Source organism: Chelonia mydas, chromosome 21 (genome assembly GCF_015237465.2).
Source record: "Chelonia mydas isolate rCheMyd1 chromosome 21, rCheMyd1.pri.v2, whole genome shotgun sequence".
Lineage (NCBI taxonomy): Eukaryota > Metazoa > Chordata > Testudines > Cheloniidae > Chelonia > Chelonia mydas.
The window spans coordinates 13,873,066-13,897,213 of NC_051261.2; the positions used below are offsets into that span (position 1 = coordinate 13,873,066).

The following is a 24,148-nucleotide window of genomic DNA, read 5'->3' on the forward strand; positions in this document are numbered from 1 at the left end:
AAGGGTGGGGGCTTGGGGGAAGGGGTGGAGTGGGCGGGCCGAGGGTTGAGTCCTCCACCCCTGGTGCTTGCAGAGTAGGGGAAGCTGCCGCTGCTGGTGCGCAACGTGCTTCTCCGAGCCTACAGCACCTTCAGCCCCCTTGCCGGCCTCACTGTCCCCAGTGCCAGGGGCTGTGCCTGCATGGGGTAAGGTGGGGGCACCTCCCAACTATAGTACCGTACTGTTGGGCAAAAAAACCTATTTCCCTGGAACCTAACCTCCCCTTTACATACATTCTTACGGGAATTGGATTCGCTTAACATTGTTTCACTTAAAGGCACATTTTTCAGGAACAAAACTATGTTAATTGAGGAGTTACTGTACTTGCCCAGGGTTCTGCATAAAACTCACACCCCCATCCATTTTGGGTATTGTGGTGCTGCGACTCCAGATACGCTGAAGTAGACACAGTACCCTGCTTAGCCCTCTCACACCACCAAGTCGAGCCGGAAGGGTTGGGTTTATTTTTCCCAGGTAGTTAATTTGTCTGCTGGGAACTGGATACTTCCTCTTTGCTGCTAATAGCTTTCCCACAGTCACTAGCTCCAACACTGCTCTCTTAGCTCACAGACAATCTTATTCTTCTGATGCCCGAAGTCTGAGCACTTACTAACTGATGCGGTTAGTTTTTGTTTCATGCCCACATGCTACGAGAGCCTCTCCATTATGTGCGTTTTAGATTCTCTTTCTTAAAGAGAGCATCAGGATTCCAACTTTTGTAAGTGTTTCTTTGCCTTATCACCACACACACTTAATTTAAAAGCAAGCTGTAAAGGCAGTCTCTTTGCTTGATCATTTATGCCTTTATTGTGCTCAAGCAGATTAGAGTGAAGCATGATGGTCACTGCTATTTTTCTTGCTGCATCAGTATAGCATAATGCTGCTGCATTTGAGTTTGATCACGCTACAGTAAGACAAACACTGATTTCACTGAGAAAATCTCGGACCACACTGGATCTGGAAGCAAGCTTTCCGCTTCCTTTGCGCAACAGAACACAGGACGACTTTCGTTAACATCAAAAGGATTTTAAATGAACAGTTTCATGGTGCTCCTTTCAAATCATAAAATGTGAACTTTACATAAAAATGTGTTTACAAATTATTTCCATTTACACTCGATTCTGCTCATTACTGGCTGAAAATTATATACAGAGACTGGCATTGGAGCTTCACTCATTTGTAAAGAGATTGGAGAATTTATTCAGGAAATAAAAACAGGATTTCTCAGTTCCTAGACATTCTCTTCTGCCTGACATGGCTACTCACAGATGCAGTAGGAGCATGCTAAGCTTTCAGGGAAAAGGGGTACTGCGGATGCCACCAATCCAAGAGACGGACACTGTGCACAGGGTCTAGGACAACTTGTACTCCTTGGTCAAGTCGGGGCTTCTTGCCATTCCGGAGAGGAGAATCCTGGAACACCATCCTCACTCTGTGATGTCTCATGTCAGTGCTCACATTTATTGTGAACTGCAGGGAAGAAAATTGGCAATTTCCTTATTAGACATCTATGTACTGCTTCCAGAAAATGCCTAGTTTCCCTTCAAATACTATCTACTACTGTGAATGCTGATCCCTGATTCTTATTGGACAAACATTTTCTTTGTGGTGTTTTACATTTAAACTTTATATTTTCAAATACTTTTTTTTTTTTAATTGAGGGCCTCCAAAAAGCATGCTTTTTACAAAAAGATACCAGAAAGATATCGTTAAAATCTGAAAGATCAACCAACTCTCTTCTAAAGTTAAAATAAATGTTATTTGGAGCTTTGATCTTATGGAAGTGCAAAGGCGAGAGAACTTGGACACTATTCTCCAATTCTACCTTGAATACCCATAAGTCACCTAGGATGTTTTAGGTGCTGCTGATTAAGACTCCTAGGCACCATGGTAATACAAATCCTCATCCTTCCTTCCCCCAGGAATGGAGCACATTTCGTTGAACACAGTTGTCAAACACTCCCTTCTAGTTGGGCCTCGAGGGCTGGTGCCATGAGTCTACACCAACCATGAGAGAGTTTAGTGACTTGCAGAAATGAAACTGAAGAAATCCTTGAGTGATGGCCTCAATGCACTACGGAAATGCATATTAGTCAGTCTGTTGGTGCAGCAAGATTTACAGACAAGCAGTAATGACCAGACCATTTTCTTAGCACATTTCTATGGCGCTTACGTGTAGATTTCTTAACACTTACCAAGGTAAATATCATACCCATGACTACTGGCAGAAAGATGAAGTTGAGGGTGGTGATCTGCAGCAGACAGCAGTCCTGATCAGGATTTGTGTGAACATCCTCATACTGAACAGGTGGCTGAAGACCTCTGCAACAGTTACTCTTCAATCTGGGAGGCTTGACAGAGAGAGAGACCGGTTCATTCAACTAAACTGAAGCCAACCAGAAATTTCACTTCATGCCTAGAGACCATCCCGGCTCAGCAGCGGATTCCTGCCTAATGCCCACCTGTTCGGGCAAAAGGGTTCCATGTTCAATGAAAACCCCGGGATGGAGGGTTTGCAAGACTGTCTCTTTGAAGACAGACTTCAGAGGTCCTGATAGGGTGCTCAGTATTATACGTTTATCCTGAGTCTGGCTAAAGGAGGGTTTCACAAAGATTACTGTCACCTCCTGATCATAGAATATCAGGGCTGGAAGGAACCTCAGGAGGTACCTAGTCCAACCCCCTACTCAAAGCAGGACCAACCCCAACTAAATCATCCCAGCCAGGGCTTTGTCAAGCTGGGTGTTAAAAACCTCTAAGGAAGGAGATTCCAACTCCCGCCTAGGTAACCCATTCCAGTGCTTCACCACCTCCTAGTGAAAAAGTTTTTCCTAATATCCAAGGAAATTAAAAAGGATTGGTTTTGTTAGCTTCAGAAAGGCTTTCCGTGTGAAGAGACGAAAGATATTTATGCAAAACATTTAAAACTTGGATCCCTAAATGCAGGCCCCTAAATCAAAAGGGGCTGGGGTCATCACAACCCCCCCACTGAAGGTATCTGGAGCTGCAGATACTCAGCAACTTGGGTCGGGGAAGGCAAATCAGCAGCCTAAATATGGACGCAGGGATTGAATCCTTTAGACACTCAAGACTGAAAATGACGGCCTGTTTTAAAGTGGTAAGAATTGCCTCCTGCTCCGGGTTTCCTACTCAGCAGCTCCACAAGTGCCTTATCTGACCACCTCTGCATTTGGCAATATGTATTTCTTTTACTGTGAGATCGGATATTCCTTGATCTACTGCACCCATCAACAACAACTTCAGACGAAAAAGCATTACAGCTTCAAAACCTGGCCGCCCTGACATTTCAATGGCAAGTGGTTAGCTTTCATACCTGCTTTTTGAATTTGAAGTTAAATTCCCACATAGGTTCTCGTCTGTTCCCTTCAATCTTTCTGCACCAGAAAAGCACACACTGATATGGAAAAAAAAAAAATACAGCAGGTTATGAGACCCTTAGAGTTAATTATTCCATTTTTTAGTGAATTTCAACACAGGCAAAGAGCTCAAACTACAGACCACAGGAGCAGCTGAAGAGATGGGAGCAATCTGGTCCCATTACCTACATTAACGCATACCTGAGAGACAAGGTGGGTGAAGTAATATCTTTTACTGGACCACCCACCTTCTCTCTAAGATCCTGGGACCAACACAGCTACACCTACACTGCAAACCTGGCATTTTCCATTTGCCAGTCAGAAGGTGGCAACCTCACTCTACCAGAGGGTGACCCAGCACTTGGGCTCTTGCCAGATGAGCAGTACTTCCTGTTCCGCTCACCCATTCCATATAGAAGAGAAAAACAGAATGGACTTTGCTCCTCAACATACTACATGGAACAGCCAAATTGAATGGATAACATCTCAGGTCAATGTATGCATTCAGCTCACTCGGAATAGAGCAGGAGTGAGGAAGAGCAAACAGCAGATTGGGGAAGGAGAAAACAAAGAGGCAAATGTTAAAAGCGACTGGACAGAGCTGACAAAGCAGGGCAGGGGGGGAGAGGGCACATCCTATGGAGATGTGCATCTGTAGCACCCAGAGGTCATACTCCCCTCCATTAGGGCAACGTACTAGTATTTCAAAAACACAAAGCAAAGCTTTGGCTGTGCAGTTCAACCGGTGGCCCAGAACACTGCTTCTTTTCTAAAGGCGGATGAATACATGGGGTCCGATGCCTCATTGCCTCTATGCCAGAGGCAACCAAAGCCTGGATCTCCTGGCAAAAGTATCTCAGATATTCTATAGTGTAATCTCTGACTGTCACATCTTTATACAGCCGTAGAGCTGTGGGATTCTATGTCCCGGCATGCAATGCTCCAAGAAATAGGAGAGTCTTAGCAGAACTACTGTATTCAAGTGAGGGGGAGGTTGAATAGGGCCCAATATCTATAAGCGGTCAGTGACTGGAAGCTGCAGTCATCTGACAGCCATTCAGTAGCCAGTAAGGAGACAGCCTGACAAATCTCAGTCCAGTTGCCAGAAAGCAAGTGTCCAAGTCACAAAAGATACCTTCCATAACAACTGGCCTTAAGTGGGCCTGCTAACAGCCTCAGAAGGAAGGGAAAGAATGGCATGAGTCATGGAGAAAACTCCCCTCTCACTCAGAGATGGTCTTTCTGGGTCAGAATTAAGGCCTCTTCTGGGTCAATGTGGGGAAACCTCTCTGCCAATGCTGTACCTGCTAGCTGCAGTCACTAACACTGTCAAATCTGAGAGGCCACACCAGCACGAATTGCTTTCATGGACAAAAAAAAAAAAACACAAGGGCTGATGCAATCTGCACCATTTTAAGGCAATTTAATTCTAGTTGGGGTGAGGGACTCATCTGACCCCTCTTGGCACCAAGCCTAGGTCACTCCTACTGTGTGGCTTTGCAGTGAGACAAGGCCTTTCACTTCACTGCTAGATCATATTCACAGGGGGCAGGAGTGCGAGAAGGATCTCTGCAGTGGTGAATCCCCGAGAGGTGAAGCACCAAGCTGCAGAGCAGTTAAGCTCAGGAACACGGGCTGAATGATCTCCCCACTCGGGCAGCAGCAAACAGTTCTAACCAATTACAAGACTCACTGCTCCCTGGATCGTGCTTAGCCGGGGCAGGCAGCAGATACTGCTGGGCTTAATTCCATTCACAGCGCAGTTTGCCGTTCACCTTCTGAGTACATCGACACTGCAGCGAGAGAATTCCCACGGTGGGCAGACCTACATGCGCTCGCTGAGTTAAGCTAGCATGCTGAAAACAACAGCGTGGCCATGGTGGCAGCTTAGGCTAGCTGTCCAGGTACCTACCTACCACCTCTGACTGGGTTACACTCAGGCGGTTAGCCCCTCCTGCCACATGACAACACAACCACTCTGCTATTTTAGCCCGCTAGTTTGATCAGAGCCAGTGTGTGTACGTCTAGAGACCCAGAGCCAACGCGTGCCCTTCCAGACACAGCTTCAACTAACAGCTCATGTGATCATGGCAAGTAGTTAAGCACAAAACAGTAAGTACCTCCTAAGGGGCAGAGGATGTCATCCACGTGTCAGCCGTCCTGCCCTTCAGATGTGCAACGTATGGCCTGCCGCTCCACCAAAAATAATGGGGGTGTCTTTAAAGGGCAAACACTTCTGCTGACACCACAACGGCTCCAGTGTCCCACACAAGCTACACTAGGGAAAGAAGAAAGGAAATTAAAGAGGAAAAGCTGGATTCAGTAATATAGGGGTCTGATTCTCCCTTCACTGCATGCACAGTTTACACGAGCATCACCCATCAGTGTTAACAGACCCCTAAGGGTCTAACCAAAACCCATGAAAGCAAGGAATCGCAGAGGAAACATAAGGTCCCATTCAATGTACACCATTGTGCCTAGGCATTGCAGCACATGGAACAAAGAGGACACAGTCTGGAGTCCTGGAGACCAGACGTACAAGGCCATTTTTATGCTTTGATGGATTGAAGTCAGACCTCTACTGTTATTCTAACAAAGGCTTATCGCCATTTAATTTCCTTTTTTAAGTGAATGGTAATAAAAAAGTATTACATGCAAGGACTCTTTACAAAACTATTAGTATGGTAGAAGCACCAAGAGGGGGCACCAAAGCCGTTATGATGTGAACGTGAATGAATACCAGACACCGACCCTTCCACTGGGGGCGGAGGGGGGTCTCCTAATCAGACCTATAGATGGATGGGGTGACAGGTGGTTAGATTCAGAGGGACTGAGACTAGACCAGGAGGTTAGTGGAACTGCAGGGTTTTTTCCTTCTTTTTAAGGAAGACATTGCCTGAATGGGATATTCGGGCAAAGAACTAATAGTTCAGGGAGCAAACAGGTGCAGAGGACTTGTGCACAAAAGGCTGCAAACGCTCCTTAATCCTGACCTGCAGCACGACCTACCTGTTGCTTCTGGCTGTTCTCAGTCTTATCTCAGGGCAACTTGCCACTTTGGCAGTGTCTTCATGTGGGGAGGGACAGAAGCAGCAGGGATGTCACAAAGCAAAGAAATGGATTTTACATAGAGCAGTGATACTCAGACCTCAGGGGTTCAGGAGCCAAATTACCCATCAACATTACCCAAAAGAGCCACCACCGTGTGAATTCATTATTTCATTTACTATTTACTCCCACAGCAAAATGACTGCGGGTATTCTACAGTTTCTTAACAACATAGGAAAAGCATCCTGATTGGTTAATAATTAAATGATACAGAGTTTTAACATCATGTACGGCAAGAGACACATTAAAAAACCACCCGTAGCTTGGCTCCCAAGCCCCAGTCTGAGTATCCCTGGTATAAAGCGTCCAACTGAAACCCCACCCTTTGAGACCGAAAACCACGTGTCAGCCAATAGTAAATTAAAGCCAGGCTAGAAACAGACAGAATGAGGGGTTCATGATAAATAGTGACTAAAGAGGGCAAGATACACAAATGCTCCAAGCAAGGACTGCAGTGTGGTTTTGCCCAAAGACACAGCAGACAATTCCTCCCCAGCTTCCCTGCCCACTGCACAGCCACACCCCAAAGCAGGCACTTGCTTCTCACACTAGCTCTCCATCTCACAACACTTCCCCCTTCAGAGAAACCGAGGACAATGGTCCGCAGGAGCGCGGTGTGAAAGGACTCTCCTTTTAGAGGCTGTCAGAGGCACTTGTGATGCTCTGCCACTGCACCAGAAGAAACATTCCAAAATAATTACAAAATAGTTACAACAGTGCAAGTAGTAGACAAAAATGCCTACCTAGCTCAAACTCCTTTTGGAGCCTGGGTCGTGTACAGGCGGAAAGGGGACAATTGTGGATTGTGTCAGTGACAGAGCTTCCATCAGTGTAAAACGACATTTTCCTAATTTGTATTACTGGAGTGCTTCAGAGCCTTAGTAACACACCAGGACCCCATCGTGCTAGGGGCTGTACAAACACATGTAATTGATAAAGCTTCAGAAGTCAGACTCTTCCTAGCTTCCTATGTATGTCACTGATCCAGTGCATGTATTTCACTAGGGTCCAACTGAATGAGATTTATTTCTCTGAAAGGGGAACAACAAAAAGCAGAGAGAGTGTACCAGCTGAACACAGTTTAGTTCACTACCCCAAACACTGCTACTTACTTTGGAATTCTTTAAAGTGCTGGGGGTAGTCTCTGGAATAGCCGGATTCTTGGAGACACGAGAAGCAAAAGGTTCATACATGTGGTATAACGAACGGATGACACATGCACGGAGGCAGTGCAGCCTTTCCATCGATTCTGGCCGTAAACGGAGAGGCAGGTACGCATCCAGAGTGTAGTGCCTAAAGGGAACAGGGACAAACCCAACACCCCTTGAAAAGCCATAACTGTACTGGATTTCAAGTAAATCTCAGGGCGCTACAAAATAAGTGTTAAAGAAGGTGACTGAATAAAGGGGTCAAACTCTGCTTTTATACCACAACACCCCCTGACATCTCTTGGCTGTCACATTGCCCCTTCACATACAGCTGGTGTCCAGAGCACCTGCAGCCATCTTCAGATTCTGCAAGGGCACCATACTGTTTCTGCATTAGATGGCCTGCCAGCCTCAAAAGGTGACTTTGCACCACGATGTGCCAAGGCTGCAGAGTGAGACTTACCAAGGTCTCTAGTATCTTTACTGTGTGGCACAGAGAACAAAGAGGTTGAGAAGCAAGCACAGAAAACAGGGAAGAGTACAAATAGGGAAAGAACGCTGATTTTGTCTGACAAATAACATGCTTAGTAACAGGAATAAATGTCAATCTTCCCAGTGAAAAAGGAGAGTCAAGGATGTGAATGGAGGAAGAAGCTTGAACTTCTGCATCGTGAGCGGACACCTATATGCTCTCCATCCATTCCCTTCTCCTCCTTCTGTACCATCTCCCACTTCTACCATCTTTCTGGCTGCCCCTAAAACCCGGCTCAGTCAGATACAATGCCTTTATTTTCATTAAGTCCTGCTCCTTGTTAATTTATGGGCAGATCACCGCAACTAATGCCTGAGACCAAGAGGCAAAACACCACCCAAAAAATTAACCCTTCAAAATCACGCAATGCCATCACTTTCCTGTACGCATTGTGAGAGCTTTGCACCCAAGATGTGCTCTTATGGGCATGACATTCTTTTGAGTGTTTAGGCCTTGACAATTCGAGCTCACCATATTTTTAAACCTTGGATTAGACATAGAGGAAGATTACAAAATAGTCGTTATTTTCAGACTGCGAAATAGACCGGCTAGAGAGCAAATCTCTTAAGAAATACTATTTAAAGTTCTCCAAACAGCAACATTTAATAGAAACAGCCCAGACGAGGATATAGGATGCCAATCACCACCTGTTATAGAATGGCAAAGATTTCAGAGGTAAACACGCCGCAGCCACCTTCAAAAAGAACTATGTTCCAATGTCTAGCATGACTGACCCAATGAGGAGATAGATCCCTATTAATAACTCTGTAGCAAATTCTGCCCAGACACTGCTGGACATGCACAAACACCGTAGAGTATGTTTACAAACTCTTCGTGGTCGCACCTTCTGTAGAGTCTGGTCCAAAAGGCAGCAGTGCAAGTGACAGTCCAGGCTTTTCTGCAAATCAGAGAAAATGTCACTGTATCTTCTGGACGTATGTAGGCGGCCAGCAACAGCCAGATGTCAATGGGATAATCCTCTCCAACAGCCTCATCAGGGTTTTCTAAGCGTAACAAACACACATTAGTGTAACATAGCTCAGGCATTATAAACCTTAAGGCAAGCAAATTGAGCTGATTGGCTCCTCTCTGTTTGGCACTATTCTGCAAGTGCGCCATGACCTGCCAGTTGCACTAGTTAGCGAGCAACAAGAACACACACACACTGTAAATGACATGGCTGTGGGACAGCACAGAGGCCACATTAGCCAAAGACGGGCTCAGTCCATACGTTTTCATTGCAACCGCTCGTTTACAGTAGCTCATCATGAAGAAACTTAAGGCTAGAGGCACCTGAACTTCCAAGATATTGTTACCCCATGGAGACGACCGCTCCCTTTGGGTCAGTTCTTTATTTTTAAGAGGCATCAAAGCAGCATTATGGAGCGTTGGTACCTGTTACAGAAAATCTCATACAACGTTAACTTTCCCAAATGACTGGGAAACAAGTGTTTGAGGATGGACCATTTTTACATACTAAGGCCAGGTCTAGACTCTACACTATGTAGGGTATAAGTACGTTGTTCAGAGGTATGAAAAATCCACACCCCCGAGTGACTCAGTTATACTAATCTAACCCCTGGTGTAGACAGCGCTATGAACGAGAGAACTTCTCACAGGCCTGGAGTACCTATGCTGACAGGAGAAGCTCTCCCATCAGCTTGGCAGCATCTTCACTAAAAAGCTTTTTAAGCGTAGACCCACCCATAGGCCCCACTGGTGCTTCAGGGGACCTTTGGGATTTCACTGTCAGCATAAACAAAATGTAGAAAGAGAAAGAAATGCATTCGTCACTGGAGCCTCGTTTAAAGTTTCCCTTTTTGACAGTCATTATCTCTCGTGTAACCCACCTTTAAAAGGTGCTTTGTTTTATCTACATTTCAATTACAACTTCCAAGAAAGCAAACACTTCCAGGAAGGCTTCTCTACTCATTAACAACCCATTTCCACTCACACATTTCAATTACAACTTCCAAGAAAGCAAACGCTTCCAGGAAGAAGAAAAGGAGTACTTGTGGCACCTTAGAGACTAACCAATTTATTTGAGCATAAGCTTTCGTGAGCTACAGCTCACGAAAGCTTATGCTCAAATAAATTGGTTAGTCTCTAAGGTGCCACAAGTACTCCTTTTCTTTTTGCGAATACAGACTAACACGGCTGTTACTCTGCTTCCAGGAAGGCTTCTCTACTCATTAACAACCCATTTCCACTCACAGTGCTCCCAAAACTATTCCACTGGACTAAAGTTTCACATACTTGTTTAATTCCAAATGCACCTAGAAATACCTGTGCACAAAGCACATATATTTTTCCAACAATCTAATACTATCAACGCTGATGGATTTTGCTCAAGTTTTAAAAGTTAAGACACAGATAGCTCAAATAGATTCTACATGCCTTACTCTGCATTGAGAAATGTGGGAGAGAACTTTCATTTGGATGTAATAAGCGTGGGTAAAAACTGATGATTAATTTAATTTTAAAAATTCTATTTGGGGATTTAAAAAAGGAATAAATACAGGTTTTTGTTTTTTTTTTTTTAGAAGATCCTATTTAAAATTAAATTTGAAATTGACAACCTGTGTTAAGGCCTCAACTTTTTAAAATATGTTAAAATTATTTAAATTAAACAAAAAATATTAAGCTGTACATATTTGCTACCAAGTTTTAAAGAATGTCAAGTCACTGGCTGAGCACCTGGAACCAAAGTTTGTTAAAATAAGAACAGAAGAATATAAGAACCATGTTGGGTCAGACCAAAGGTCCATCTAGCCCAGTATCCTGTCTTCCGACAGTGGCCAATGCCAGGTGCCCCAGAGGAAATGAACAGAACAGGTAATCATCAAGTGATCCATCCCCTGTCACTCATTCCCAGCTTCTGGCAAACGGAGGCTAAACCAGCTTTTGACATTGCAGGTGCCTTATTGCATGTCCAGAGAGAGTATTTTCTTCATTTCAGTTTATTCAACCAGTGCAGTTCAATTATTAGTTCATTCAAAGTTGTGACACTGGTTGGGAGTTGAAAAAGCTGGAGAGCTTGTTTTCTACTTTCTTTCTAGGAATAAAAAAACTAGATGTGAGAGGGTACGATCTACTAGCTCTAAAACCCTGAAGGACATGACGACCAGAAACAATCAGTTCAATTCATTAACTACATTGTACTTCCTTGTTTAATAAATGAGTTTTAAATGTAGAATGTTTTGATAACCTTTTTAATCATTCACCATTTTCTACCATGATAAAAGTAAAAATTAAGAATTAGAATAAATATAAGTTACGCTATGTATTTGTTAAAAAAAAATGCGTATAGATATAGTGCATCTTCCCAGTAAGCAAAAAGCACCAAATTTAGTGTAAAGTCTATACTTAGTTGCAAATGAACTTATTTTAATGTTTATCAACTAATAAGCATGAACTTTTTTTAGGAAAATAACTAAAAAGTACAAAGGCAAAACATGATTAAAAGCAATGATTAAAAAAATAAAATCTAGGCTTCTCCCGCTTGCTGATTTAAATCACGATTTAAATCTGTCCACCCTGGATGTAATGTACGCCCCGTTAGGTTGGAGCCGTATAGGGCCCAAAGATTTCAGACCTAATCTGTGGCTAATCCTCAAGGAGGGGTAGAAGTTGGGGAAGAATGACAGCCTTGAGATTCAAACTCATGTCTGAAAGTCCAGGCGATCTTGGCTCTTCTATTGACTTATGTCACTTTGGGCTTCAGCATGTTTTTTCTTCTTTATGATGGTAAAGGAGCATAGTAAAAAAAACTGCTTTTTTTACCTTAGAAGTTCAGGTCCTCTGTAGGCTAAAATACTGAGCGCCCCACAGTCGTTAAGATATTTATCCTCACTCACCCCTGGTGACACAGGGAGGTGCGACTATTCCCATCGTTAAGGCTGTGAGAAAGCTGTTTGCATTTTTTGGTTCAAAAGTTGAGGCCACACTTTGTTAAAGTTGCAGTTACCTATCTGGAATATCGCCAGCACCTTTTCCCAAGGCATGCAGCCTACCTTCCAAAGCAGGGCAGCAGCACATAAATACACTGGCTGCCCCGCTTGGCTCCCAAAGGCAAGCATGACAAGGAGTGGCTGGTCTCTTGGCCTTAATTTTGTCATCTCTAAAACCGGGAACTGTTTCTTAGGTTACCAGAGTGCTGTGAAGCTAAATTCATTATTATTTGTAAAATGCTTTCAGATTCTCAGATGGAAAGGGCCACATAAGTCAATTTCTTTAAAATTAACTACGTTATTTTATAAAAACTTACAATTTTCCTCACAATTGTATGCAATTAAATTCTGATTGAATTTCAGCTAGGATATGACCCATTGCACTGTGAAGTTGCATAATCCTGCATCCACAGCATTGCAGCTATATAGCTTATCTACGCTGTGGCGCAACTTATATCCTACCGAGCTGCACAAAATAGAATTGCTGAAGCTGCATAATCCTGCATCCACAGCATTGCAGCTATATAGCTTATCTACGCTGTGGCGCAACTTATATCCTACCGAGCTGCATAAAATAGAATTGCTGAAGCACTGCTTTACTCAGAAGTGACTGTTTAAAAACAAAAAAAAAAGTGGGTCCTTTGCTCCAAATTTGCTCAGTTGACCCTCAAAAAAAACGTCATCCTAACATCTTTTAATGAACTGCTAAGCTCGCAAACTCAGGCTCGGATCTGAGAGTCAAGCTGGGTTCTTTCAAGCTCATGTACTGTTGCCAGCAATAAGGATTATGCAGAGCAAATGCTGCTCTCAGTTACAGATATACAATTCTGTGTCTTCCATGGGGTTGCACAGATGTAATTGAAATTGTAATTTGAAGACAATGAAGTTGGACCTGATAATCAAACTTAGTTGATAGCTCTGCTGAAGATGAACAAGCCTGAGCTGTGTTAATTCTGTAAGGCTAACAAAAACAAACAAACAAGTTATATTTTAACTTTAGCGGCAAATCAACATGACTAATTCCAATACACACTGGGGTTAGCCTGCTGGAAGGTAGCGTCAGTTTACAGTCACTTTTCTGGCTATAACTGCGCTTGCAAGGACTGTGTCCCTAGCCTCTCTTTGCCGGAAGCTGGAAATGAGCGACAGGGAATGGATCATTTGATGATTAACTGTTCTGTTCATTCCCCCTGGGGCACCTGGTACTGGCCACAGTCGGAAGACAGGATACTGGGCTAGATGGACCTTTGGTCAGACCCGGTATGGCTGTTCTTATGTTCTTAATATGAACATTAATCTCCCCACAATGCCCATTTATAGATTTCAATCATTGCTTAAACTGCTAAATATGTAGCTCCAGAGCAAAAGTTGCAGAGTCAGTGTTGCTAACGGAACCCCTCTCTTTTGCATTTCTGGAATGCTTTCGCGTTTGCAACACGACGGCTGATATCCAAACAGGGAAGACATTGGGCTTGTGCTTCGTGATATAAAAGCACCCAATTCTTCCACCAAGGGATAAGCGGTTTTGGCTTGCTTTGTACATTAGCAGGACACAGTCTCCTGGAATACTGCTCAGAGCTAGGAGAACGTCCCAAGAAACATGAGAATGGAATCTGTGCAAGTGACAAGGGCAGCAATTTTTAGCCCAACTGTTTAAGTCTGTTTTTGTTAACAGACTATTTAACTTACATTCCTAATAAACTGGAAGATAAGCTCTGTGTGAAAGATACAACACCCTATACCAGCTGTCAGAGCTCTCACTCCTGTTCTCTAGTCATTCAAGGAATCCTCTCACAAGAACAGGTAATACACTTTATACAAACAATTCACCAATCGCCACCCTTTATTTTTCTTTTAAAAAAAAAAGGGGGGGGTGCTCTCCTGAGACATCAAAATAATAAATAAGGTACAATGTTTTTCTCTTTGCAGGTCTCCTTTCATGTGGCATAACTGTAGGATTTTATATAGCGTTTCAGGAGAGTTTGTATCTGCAGCACATACATGGTCAAAATCAACCAGTTAGGCATGATTCAATCAACTGCAACAGTCCACCTTCAGTAAGAAAGGGGAGATGACACTCAGGATTGTGGAACCACATCTCCTACCTAGCATTCCTTTGGTTAAGCTTTTGTGCAAATGACTGCATGCATGCACACATACCCAAACACACTCCACTGAACTCTTCGAAGAAACACACTGCTGATCTGTAAATAGCTTGGCAAATGCAGAAGATGATCCCAGGAAGGACCCTGCAGAGCTGACTGGGTGAGTGAAGGAGTCCTACCTTTGTGCCTCTTGCTTTTCTTTTTTCTAGAGGCAGTTCTCTCGTTGGTGCTTTCCTTAACATCCATTTCATCGCTACTGTCACAGGATTCCCCAGTCACGGAGAGCACCTCCTCGGCAGGAACACATGAGGCTTCCAAACCACAGAGGGATTTTACTAGAACCAGAAGAAATAGATTTTACACACACACAGTACACTATGAGAAGTAACATGAGCTGATTAGGGTCTACGAGGGCTGGCTGCAGTTGTCTGAGAGGCATCTCCATGAGCAATCTTTGCTAATATACTAGAAAGGATATTTCTTCTGATGCTGTAAGAGTGGATGCTTAGTAACGATCCCAATGGCATACCTAAAGTCATGGGGAGTTATGAATGAATCCACCAGCTCCTCTGACAGATCTAATGGATCTTCCGCATATGACAGACTTTCCTGTCCTGTGCAACCCTTTCTGCCATTTGCAGTTTTGCAAGGACCCTGCATCATCTCTAAAATGCCTGAATTCATGTTCTATTTTCCTATATGACAACAGACAGGATGTACTGCCACTAAGGGAAGACAAAGGAGTGTGCATGGCTAAAGATGCAGGAGAGATTGTGATGGTATAAACTGTATTAGAGCTCTTGTAATTTATCAGCAATTTAATCTCACCAGGTTTCTTTCACCAGTACAGAAACCCATTATTATAATCCATGCCCATAACCAGAGTACGTAACCCATTGAAGGCTCACTCTTCAGTAAGGGGGATCAATACCTGCAAGACTGGGACAGTCTAATGAATTAAGATGATCTGGAACTGTCAGAGTAATCCACCAGGACCCAAGTAAGGGATGCGGTTTAAATCTTAACAGGAAGGGGAGACAGAGAGAAAGGAGATTGTGCTGTTTTACAGCACAAAGGACGTGCAAGTGAGACGGATCATGCCTGGGAGCTGTCACTCAAAGAGGGAGTTTTTAGAATGGATCACTTGGGGTTGGAAGAGGAGAGTCTCTCAAATATAAAAAGGGACTGGTTGGAGGAACAAATTACCTGATATACATTTGTGTTTACTTCCTCAGCTGTTTGGACAGTGGTTGTGACAGATACTGCAACCAGATGCAACATCTTTGAAGACCATATTGTATTACATTTATGAATGTTCTATCAATCATTGTGGGCCAGGGATTCCATTCAACTTCAGGGGAAGAAGGTTACCACAACTCCTCTACAAACTAACAAACCTGCCCCTAGGCTTCGGAGCCAGAGCTCCAGCCCAAGCCTCAACTTCAAAGCCCTGTCCACACAGCTATTTATAGACTGTGAGCTCACCTCTAGCCCAAGTCTGTTGACCCAGGCTGCGGGGCTCACTTCTATGAGCTGTGTAGAAATACCCAGTGAGTGCACAGGGACAGCAGCCTACCCCCCAGTTAGGAGAGGGATGTGTGTCCCAGTCCATAGACAGGTGAAGACTAGAGACTTGAAACTTCTGTGGTTGTTCCTTACAGTTACCATGAAATTATGAAAGTTGTAAAAAGATTTACCTTGCAGTCTATTTAGTAGGATGCCAGTAACTTTAAAAAAAAAAGTGGTCACATTTCTTTCTGAAATGTTTGTTTGTAGAGGTATTTGTAGCACAAAGTTACTCTAACTAAAAAAAAAAAAAGAAAACAGCTCTCCTTTTTTCAATTTATTTTGTACATTTGACAGCACTTTGGATGCAGACAGTGCCATGGTTTCTTCTGTAGAGGGGAAAATGATTCTGACTACGTGTGGATCTTTCACAGCAACAGGGAGAGGGAAAAAAAGCTATACAAAAAAAGATAAATGTGATTGCTGGGGACTTGGGGGGGTGGGGTCTAGCCCACATGAACTACATAGAACTCTCTTTTAAGAGTGGAAGTTTCCATTTAATGCATCCCTGTGCTGTCAGCTTTCAAGTTTTCCTGTCTATAGTCTATGTTTTTATGTTCCTGCATCTCTTTATTTTGATATCTGCTCCATGTCTCTTAGGGCTTATCTACATGAGGAAATTTTTTCAGCATTACTATATCAGAATAGCTCCCTGTGTGGACACTTATTACAGAATAAAAGTGCATTTTTGTGATTTAGCTTATGTCACACTGGAAGCGTATAACTACAGTGGTATAATTATATCGGTAAATTTCCCCATGTGAACAAGTCCTTAGTTTTTGTTATTAGTGTCAATAAATAGTCTCACTCTACATATGTGACCATTTACATTTAAGAATGGGAGGTTGACTCAGACAGGTTTTCAGCTACTCTGAGCAATGAAAACAAAGAGCAGATGTTGGCAGCACAGACTATTGATTGCAACAGCCCTCTGAGAAACTGCCTAGCTAGACAAACAGATTCAGCAATCGAAAAGACATCAAAACACACCCTCAAAAAAGTAAGACATCACCTGTAACTTGGAAAAGGAATTTCAGCAGCATTAGCTTAAACACCCACACCCCACCCAGGATTTTTCACTGTAAAATTTGATGTAAACTGGCAAAGCATTAGAGATTTCTTAAAACAATATTCTCAGCTTCAGTTAAGAGAGAAGTAGAGTTCTTGCAACACCAGACACAAGATGTTCCTTCCTGTCTAAGGAATCTGTAGATCTAGGTTTTATTTCCAACTCTGTCACAGATTTCCTGTGCAACCTCTTGGGTAAATTACTTAGGCCTGGTCTATACTACAAAATTAAGTTAGCTTAACTACACTGCTCAGGGGTATGAAAAACCCACATCCCTGAGCAGCGTAGTTAAGCCAACCTAACCCCAGTATAGACAATGCTGTGTCAACAGAAGAATGTTTCCTTTGACCTAGCTAGTGCCTCTCAGGAAGGTGGATTACCTATGCCGACAGAACCCCGCCCTTTGGCATAGGTGGCGTCTATGCTGAAGTGACACAGCTGTAGAGCGACAGTGTAGACAAGGCTTTACATTGCCAGCTGTGTGGGGCAGGGTCTGTCTTTTTGTTCTATGTTTGTACAGCACTTGGCACAAGGGGGCCGTGATCCGTGCCTGGGCCTCCGAGGCTTTACCGCAACACAAATACTACAAAACTCAGGACCAGATTTTCCAAAGAAGCTCAGCTCCCATTTAGGCACCAAAATAAGTATCCAGATTTTCAGAGGGCTGCAGGTGCCGCCCCCACCACCCGCAGGGTGCAGGCGTTTGACTGGCCAGCGGGAGCCAGAGGAAGAAGTGCACAGCCCAGGTGGCGGGATCTCTGGACAGACTCACCTTCCTGCAGCACCGCGTTGGCCACCGCTTTTTTCATGCGCCCGGATTTGACGATGGCAGGGTCGGAGTTGGCGTAATCCGCCACGGTCACTAGCGGGGTGAGAGAAAGGAGAGGTGTCAGGGAACGGGAGGGGGCTGCCTGGCGACTGGGGTGAGGGGCCCCCAGAGACGGGGCTTTGAACACCACACGAGGAAAGGGGCCTGAAAGGGGTAGCGAGGGAGGGGGCTTGACCCAGTGAATGTGCACACCCCCTGCTGGTCCCGTCGGGGGCCGGGCGCCCCCACCGGGACAGGAGAAGGGTGGAGGGTGGGGTCAGTCAGGGCCCGGGCACCCCCCCCCCCCGGGGACAGGGAAAGGGTGCGGGGGGGGGGTCAGTCAGGGCCCGGGCACCCCCCCCCGGGACAGGGAAAGGGTGCGGGGGGGGGGTCAGTCAGGGCCCGGGCACCCCCCCCCCCCCGGGGACAGGGAAAGGGTGCGGGGGGGGGGGTCAGTCAGGGCCCGGGCACCCCCCCCCCTGGGACAGGGAAAGGGTGGAGGGTGGGGTCAGTCAGGGGCCGGGAGCCCCCCCCCCGGGACAGGGGAAGGGTGCGGAGGGGGGTCAGTCAGGGGCCGGGCGCCCCCCCCCGGGACAGGGGAAGGGTGCGGGGTGGGGTCAGTCAGGGGCCGGGCGCCCCCCCCGGGACAGGGGAAGGGTGCGGGGTGGGGTCAGTCAGGGGCCGGGCGCCCCCCCCGGGACAGGGGAAGGGTGCGGGGGGGTCGGGGGGGCCGGGGGGCGGCGGCCGGGGGAGGAGGGGCCCGGGGCCCTCACCCCGCTCGCAGCAGACGTCATCGGCCCGGAACTGGGGGCGCTTGCGGGCCCCTCTCCTGCGCATGTCGGCGGCGCGCGGCGCGGGGGTCGCTGCGGGGCGGCTCCGCGGGGCCATGTCCCGGGCGGGAGCGGGGCCGCGCGCTCCGCACCCCCCTGCGCCCGGCTCCGCGCCGCGCCGCGGCCTGCTCCGGCCCCTCTCGCGAGAGCGGCCCGGCCCTCCGCGCGCTCTGACGTCCTCCGGCCGCCGGGGGCGCGGCAGCGCTTGGCCCCGCCCCCGCCGCGGGGCCCCGCCCCCCTGGTGCGGGCCTGCCCGCTCCCCGCCATGGAGCGACCGGGCCACCGTACCCTGGGGTCTCTGCTCGGTGACCCCGACCGGTTCCCTCCGTCTGACCCTTTGATTGAGGGGCCGAGCGAGAGGCCCCAGCCCCAGCCGCTGTGGATACCGTCATCACCGTCACCTCGGGGGGTCCTACAACACGCGGGTGTAACCCCCCCCCCCAGCCGCCCACCCCGCAGCCGTGCCCGTCTTGCCGGGCACTCCCAGGAGCGGGATAATCGGTGGCGCTGGGCGCGGCACTAGGTAACTCCAGGGGGTGGAAGACCACGAGTGTCGAGGAAGCCCCCCCGGCTCTGGGCCCAGGCTAGCCTGAACGCTTCTCCCTCCTGAAGGCTGCTGCGTCATACCTTCTGTTTGCATTGTTTTGTTGCATAGTTCTGCTTTATCCTCTTGGGTGATTCTTTGTAAGTGTTACACAAATAAAATTCTTTTCTGCTTCAAAAAAAAACAACAAAACTGTACCGTGGGGAGCACGGGGGGGGGGGGCACAGAGCCCCTGGCACGCGGGGGGGGACAGGGAGCCCCTGGCAGGGGGGGGGGAAGACACAGAGCCCCTGGTGGGGGGGGGTCACAGAGCCCCTGGCATGGGAGAAGGTTTGGGGGGGACACAGAGCCCCTGGCATGCGGGGGGGGAAGGGGACACAGATCCCCTGGCGGGGGGGGGGGACACGGAGCCCCTGGTGGGGGGGGGCACAGAGCCCCTGGCATGGAAGAAGGTTTGGGGGGGACACAGAGCCCCTGGCATGCGGGGGGGGAAGGGGACACAGATCCCCTGGCGGGGGGGGGGGGACACGGAGCCCCTGGCATGGGGGGGAAGACACAGAGCCCCTGGTGGGGGGGGGCACAGAGCCCCTGGCATGGAAGAAGGTTTGGGGGGGACACAGAGCCCCTGGCATGCGGTGGGGGAGGGAACACAGATCCCCTGGCGGGGGGGCGCGGGGACGGAGCCCCTGGCATGGGGGGGCGCGGGGACGGAGCCCCTGGCATGGGGGAAGGTCTGGGGGGGACACAGAGCCCCTGGCATGCGGGGAGAGGGAGGGGAGCCACCTTGGTCAGCAGGGAAGATGCGATGTGAGCTGTCTACACTGAGCAAACAGGCCCTCCATACAGTTTTGGAATCCCAGTGTGGCCCTCAGGCCAAAAAGTTTGCCCGCCCCCTCTGTAGTGTCACCGTAGCCTATGGGTTCTATGATTTACTACTCTGACAGAAGACTCCTTTCTGTTGCTGTAGTTGTCTCCACTCCAGCGCTGCCTCTCTAGTGTTTCTAGTGTGGATGTAGCCTTAGATTGGTTTAAATGGTGCAAGCTAAACAGATAGACCCAGTTTAGGCTGATACTAAACTATCCCGGCTATTTGTTTTAGGATTGAGTCCGATGCTGGGTGCTTTCGTGTGACAATCAAAGAAACGGTGCCACCTTGTGGTGAGCAAATTATTAAAACTTGTATTTTAAAGGTGACGGGCAAAGGAAAAGAACGGTTAGGGATAACATTTTCAAAAGGACCCAAATAGCCTGAGCCCCACTGGCTTCAAGAGATACTTATGGTCCTACCTGCTGAAGTCACTTTTTCAAATGGGACTTACGCTGCTAAGTGTCTTCGGTGTTGTTGACAATTTTTTGCCCTCGGACTGTGCCATTTACAGTAGTACCGAACCATTCTCAGGTTCAGGATCCCCTTGTGGTAGGTGTCTGCACAGTGGAGTCCTGGTCCATGACAAGGGCTCCTCAGTGCTATGGTAATACAAATAATAGATAACAATAATAAGGTGTGACAGGTTGGTGTTTCTGTTTTTCTTACGTATGAAATTCAGGTCTTGTCTACCCTGGAATACTCTGGCAAGTGAGAACTAGTGAAAGTAGACAAAAGGCGGAAGTCTGAGCAACTGAGAGGGGAAGGCGTATTTTAGTCACATTGTTCAAATCCTGTTGTCTTGTATGGTTTTGGTCACACCAGTGTCCAATGGCCATTTTGGAGAAAGGGTATTCAACACCTCTGCCCCACCCCAGTTGAAGTGTGGGAGCACACAATACATAGCCTCTGAGACGCCAAGAAGTCCTCTAGCCCAGTGCTTCTCAAGCTATCTGATGTGGGGGACCGGCAGTTTTTTTTCCCAATGTGTGCGCAGAACCGGCAGCCGATGGCTCACGGACCGGCACCGGTCTGCGGACCACCACTTTGAGTAGCACTGCTCTAGCAGAATTAGGGAACAGAAGACTTGACAATCCTGATATGTACAAGGTAAAAAAGGGGGGAGGGAGAATGACCATGCTTTCTCTATAAACCACTGTGTTCCATATGATTTCTCCTTCTGCCCCTGTTTCTCAGGATGGTTTCTTTGTGATTGTCTAATATGTTGTTACCTGCAAAGGAGAGAGAGACTCAACAGGAGCTATTGGCAGAGCTGGGGAAGGAAGGAGGTGCCATGCTTAGAGAAGCAGTATGGCCCAGTGGTTAGGGCACTACTCTAGTACTTGAAAGACTTGAATTCAGTTCCCTGCTCCACCACAGACTTTCTGTGTGACCTTGGGTAAGTAATTTAGCCTCCCTGTGTTTCCCAGCTGTACAATGGGAATAATAGAGAGACAAGGTGGGTGAAGTAGTCTCTTTTATTGGATCAGCTTCTGTTGGTGAGAGAGGCAAGAGGCTCTTTCTGAAACAGAGCTCTGTGTAGCTTGAAAGCTTGTCTCTCTCACCAGCAGAAATTGATCTAATGAAAGGTTTTACTTCACCCACCTTGTCTTTTTAATATCCCGGGACTAACACGGCTACAACAGTGCATCCAGCAGTGGGAATAACAGCCCTTCCCTGCCACACACTATAATGCATTGAAGTTTGTGATGTGCTCAAATATTACAGTAATGGAGGCCAGCTAAGTACCCAAGATAGACAGTTCCTGGGGATTCAGTGTCCCTTGTTGCTAGGTCTCCCAGCAAAACGTGGCACATTAGAACTAGGGTATTTATGTAACATATTGTGGATGAATATGAATGTGCGGGGAAAGGGCGTGTCTGGGTGTTTGCAGATTACATTTCAACCCTGACAGACACTGGGAGAGGAGCCTGCAAGCGTGTCAGCCGGGGGTATCATACTTTGGGAAGGGCACAGCCCAGACCCATCGATCTAGGTCCAGACATTGGAATTGAGCCTCCATCCCTGAAGAGCTAATATGCTGCTGTGGTGGTGGTGGTGCTCCCCTTCCTGGGGTCAGGCCACACGCACTGGGAGGAGGAGGATTGAAATGACCCAGCAGGCTGCACATTCAGCCAGGCTTCCCTTTAGCAGGTGAAGAGTGCAGTACAGAGAGGGGAAACACCCTCCCCATCAGCCCCCTCAGTGGCTCTCATCTGCCCTGGGTGTGGTGGAGACTGGGTGGGCCATAGGTCACCTCTGGCCTTCAGTGCTTTGTTCCCTTGGAAGGGAACAGATAAGGTCTTTGCTTCCCCTCCTGGGGAGGGGCAAGACTCAAGCTCCCACTTAGACTTCTGGTGGAGCTCCTGGCCCCCCACGCTGGCCCTTGCAAAGGGGAAGTAGGTGACCACTCCTCCTCTGGACTTTGCCTGTCCCTCTCCATGGGGCTGCCATCCCCCACAGCCCCAGCAGCCTGCTAGCTGGTAGGGAAGTGGGGGGGGGGGCGGGGGGGGCGGGGGGGGGGAAGAGCTGAGAAATCAGGAGATACTGTGTGAATTTTTAAAAATGAGTTTAAAAAATCACCAACAGGTTGGGTCCACAATCCATAACCCTGCCCCCCCAACCCCGGATAGAGGAATGGCGGGTCACAAAGGGGATGGCCACATGGGACATAGAAGGCTTGTTAACAGGAGTGGATCAGGGCCTGCCCTTCTCTGACTTGAGGCGCACTTGGGACAAGTCCTCCAGCTGGGGCTTGAAGGCTGGGAGGGAGCCAGGGACCTACCCCCCCCCCATTGGCTGGGGCCCTGTGCTGTCAGGAAGGGGGGCTAGTACACAAAGCCTCTATGGGAACTGGAAGGCAGAGGGGGTGGGGCAGGGGCGGGGCTATGCCTGATGAGATGCAGGGGGCGGGGCGGAGGGGAGTCAGGCAGGGGGCGTGGCTAGAGGCCGAGGGGGCGGGGCTCGGCCGGCCGGCGCTGCGGCGAGGCGGAGGCAGGCGGGGAGCTGCTCAGCTGGCTCCTGCGTCCGCCGCATCCCCGGGAGCCGGTGAGTGATCGCGAGCGGGGGACCCCTTCTCTCGGGGGGCACTGCCCCGACCCCCGCGATCTCTGAGCCGGGGCCCCCTCTTATCGGGGGCGGGGGGCAGACTGCCCTGGGGGACCCTTTCGGGGGGCATACGGCTCCGGGGGGGGTCTCTGAGCCCGGGCCCCCTCTTATCGGGGGAGGGGGCAGACTGCCCTGGGGGACCCTTTCTCTCGGGGGGCTCAGTGCTCCAGGGATCTCTGAGCCGCCCCCCCCCCCCGTGCTTTCGGGGGGAACACTGCTCTGGGGGGGGGCCCCTTTCTGTTGGGTGGAAGGACACATTGTCCTGGGGGGTCTCAGAGCCAGGGGGTCCCTCTTACCGGGGGGGGGGCTTTTCTCTGGGGCGGCACACTGCTCCAGTGCTTTCCGCGCTGGGATGTCCTGTCATGTCCTCATCATGCCCCCCTTCCTACTAGCCTTCCTGCTGCCGGGAGCCCAGGGGAATACAGCCCCTCTCTGCAGTGAGTGAGCAGCGGTGTGGAGGCTCCATCTGGCCCTGAATTTTCCTGCCAGTTTTGGAGGCTTTTTCCACCCTCTTTTCCTGTACCGAGTTCAAGTGGGCTCTCTCCCACGTTGCTGGGTGAAACGCTCACACAGGCAAACAGGGAGCCAGGCTAGCTGCACCGGCACGAGGGTGAAACTGGCTGGACATGCAGTGCTGGCGAAGGCAGGCGATAACACAAGAATAGATGGGGAAAAATTATTCCCCACCCCTCTCCCAGGTGGCATTAAATACAACATGAAACCATGGAGGTGAACTGCTTTCGGGTGGCAGTGTGACTTTTCAAGTGACACTGTCCCTTAGACTTGATTTGGGTGCTTTTAACCCATGTCCCCTCGGGCACTGGGGCATCTCCTCTGGGGCATTGTCCACATTGGATGGAAATGTTTCAGAGCGGCAGCCGTGTTAGTCTGTATTCGCAAAAAGAAAAGGAGGACTTGTGGCACCTTAGAGACTAGCCAATTTATTTGAGCATAAGCTTTCGTGAGCTACAGCTCACTTCATCGGATGCATAAATAAATTGGTTAGTCTCTAAGGTGCCACAAGTACTCCTTTTCTTTTTGCAAATTTATTAGAGCATAAGCTTTCGTGAGCTACAGCTTCATGCATTCCAATGAAGTG

At 48.1% G+C, this 24,148-nt stretch overlaps 2 protein-coding genes across 4 annotated transcripts in view; one reads left to right on the forward strand and one right to left on the reverse strand.

Moving 5' to 3' along the window:
* Positions 1-1,049: 1,049 nt before the first annotated feature.
* TMEM183A (transmembrane protein 183A) lies at positions 1,050-18,654 on the reverse strand. The gene is made up of 8 exons (XM_037884941.2): positions 18,476-18,654; positions 17,667-17,756; positions 14,439-14,594; positions 9,049-9,208; positions 7,637-7,817; positions 3,374-3,454; positions 2,235-2,390; positions 1,050-1,509 (listed from the first exon to the last, which is right to left on the reverse strand). Exons 1-8 carry the CDS (start codon positions 18,588-18,590, stop codon positions 1,324-1,326), a joined length of 1,125 nt encoding a protein of 374 aa, XP_037740869.1. The 5' UTR covers positions 18,591-18,654; the 3' UTR covers positions 1,050-1,323.
* Positions 18,655-22,891: 4,237 nt separating this feature from the next.
* The window catches only part of PPFIA4 (PTPRF interacting protein alpha 4), a 166,261-nt gene continuing 165,004 nt past the window's right edge, over positions 22,892-24,148 (forward strand). For all 3 annotated transcript variants that reach the window (XM_037885111.2, XM_037885113.2, XM_037885114.2), the window contains exon 1: positions 22,892-22,989. The gene's annotated coding sequence lies outside the window, so the exon portion shown is untranslated. The remainder of the gene's footprint in view (positions 22,990-24,148) is intronic.

What these genes read in the sequence shown, in the direction of transcription:
- TMEM183A (XM_037884941.2), bottom strand. Translation starts at nt 18,590, where the DNA reads ATGGCCCCGCGGAGCCGCCCCGCAGCGACCCCCGCGCCGCGCGCCGCC. An exon ending in GCACTTTAAAGAATTCCAAA is followed by an intron (nt 3,455 to 7,636) that starts GTAAGTAGCAGT and finishes TTTCCATATCAG; the next exon opens with TGTGTGCTTTTCTGGTGCAG. An exon ending in TGGGTATGATATTTACCTTG is followed by an intron (nt 1,510 to 2,234) that starts GTAAGTGTTAAG and finishes TCTTCCCTGCAG; the next exon opens with TTCACAATAAATGTGAGCAC.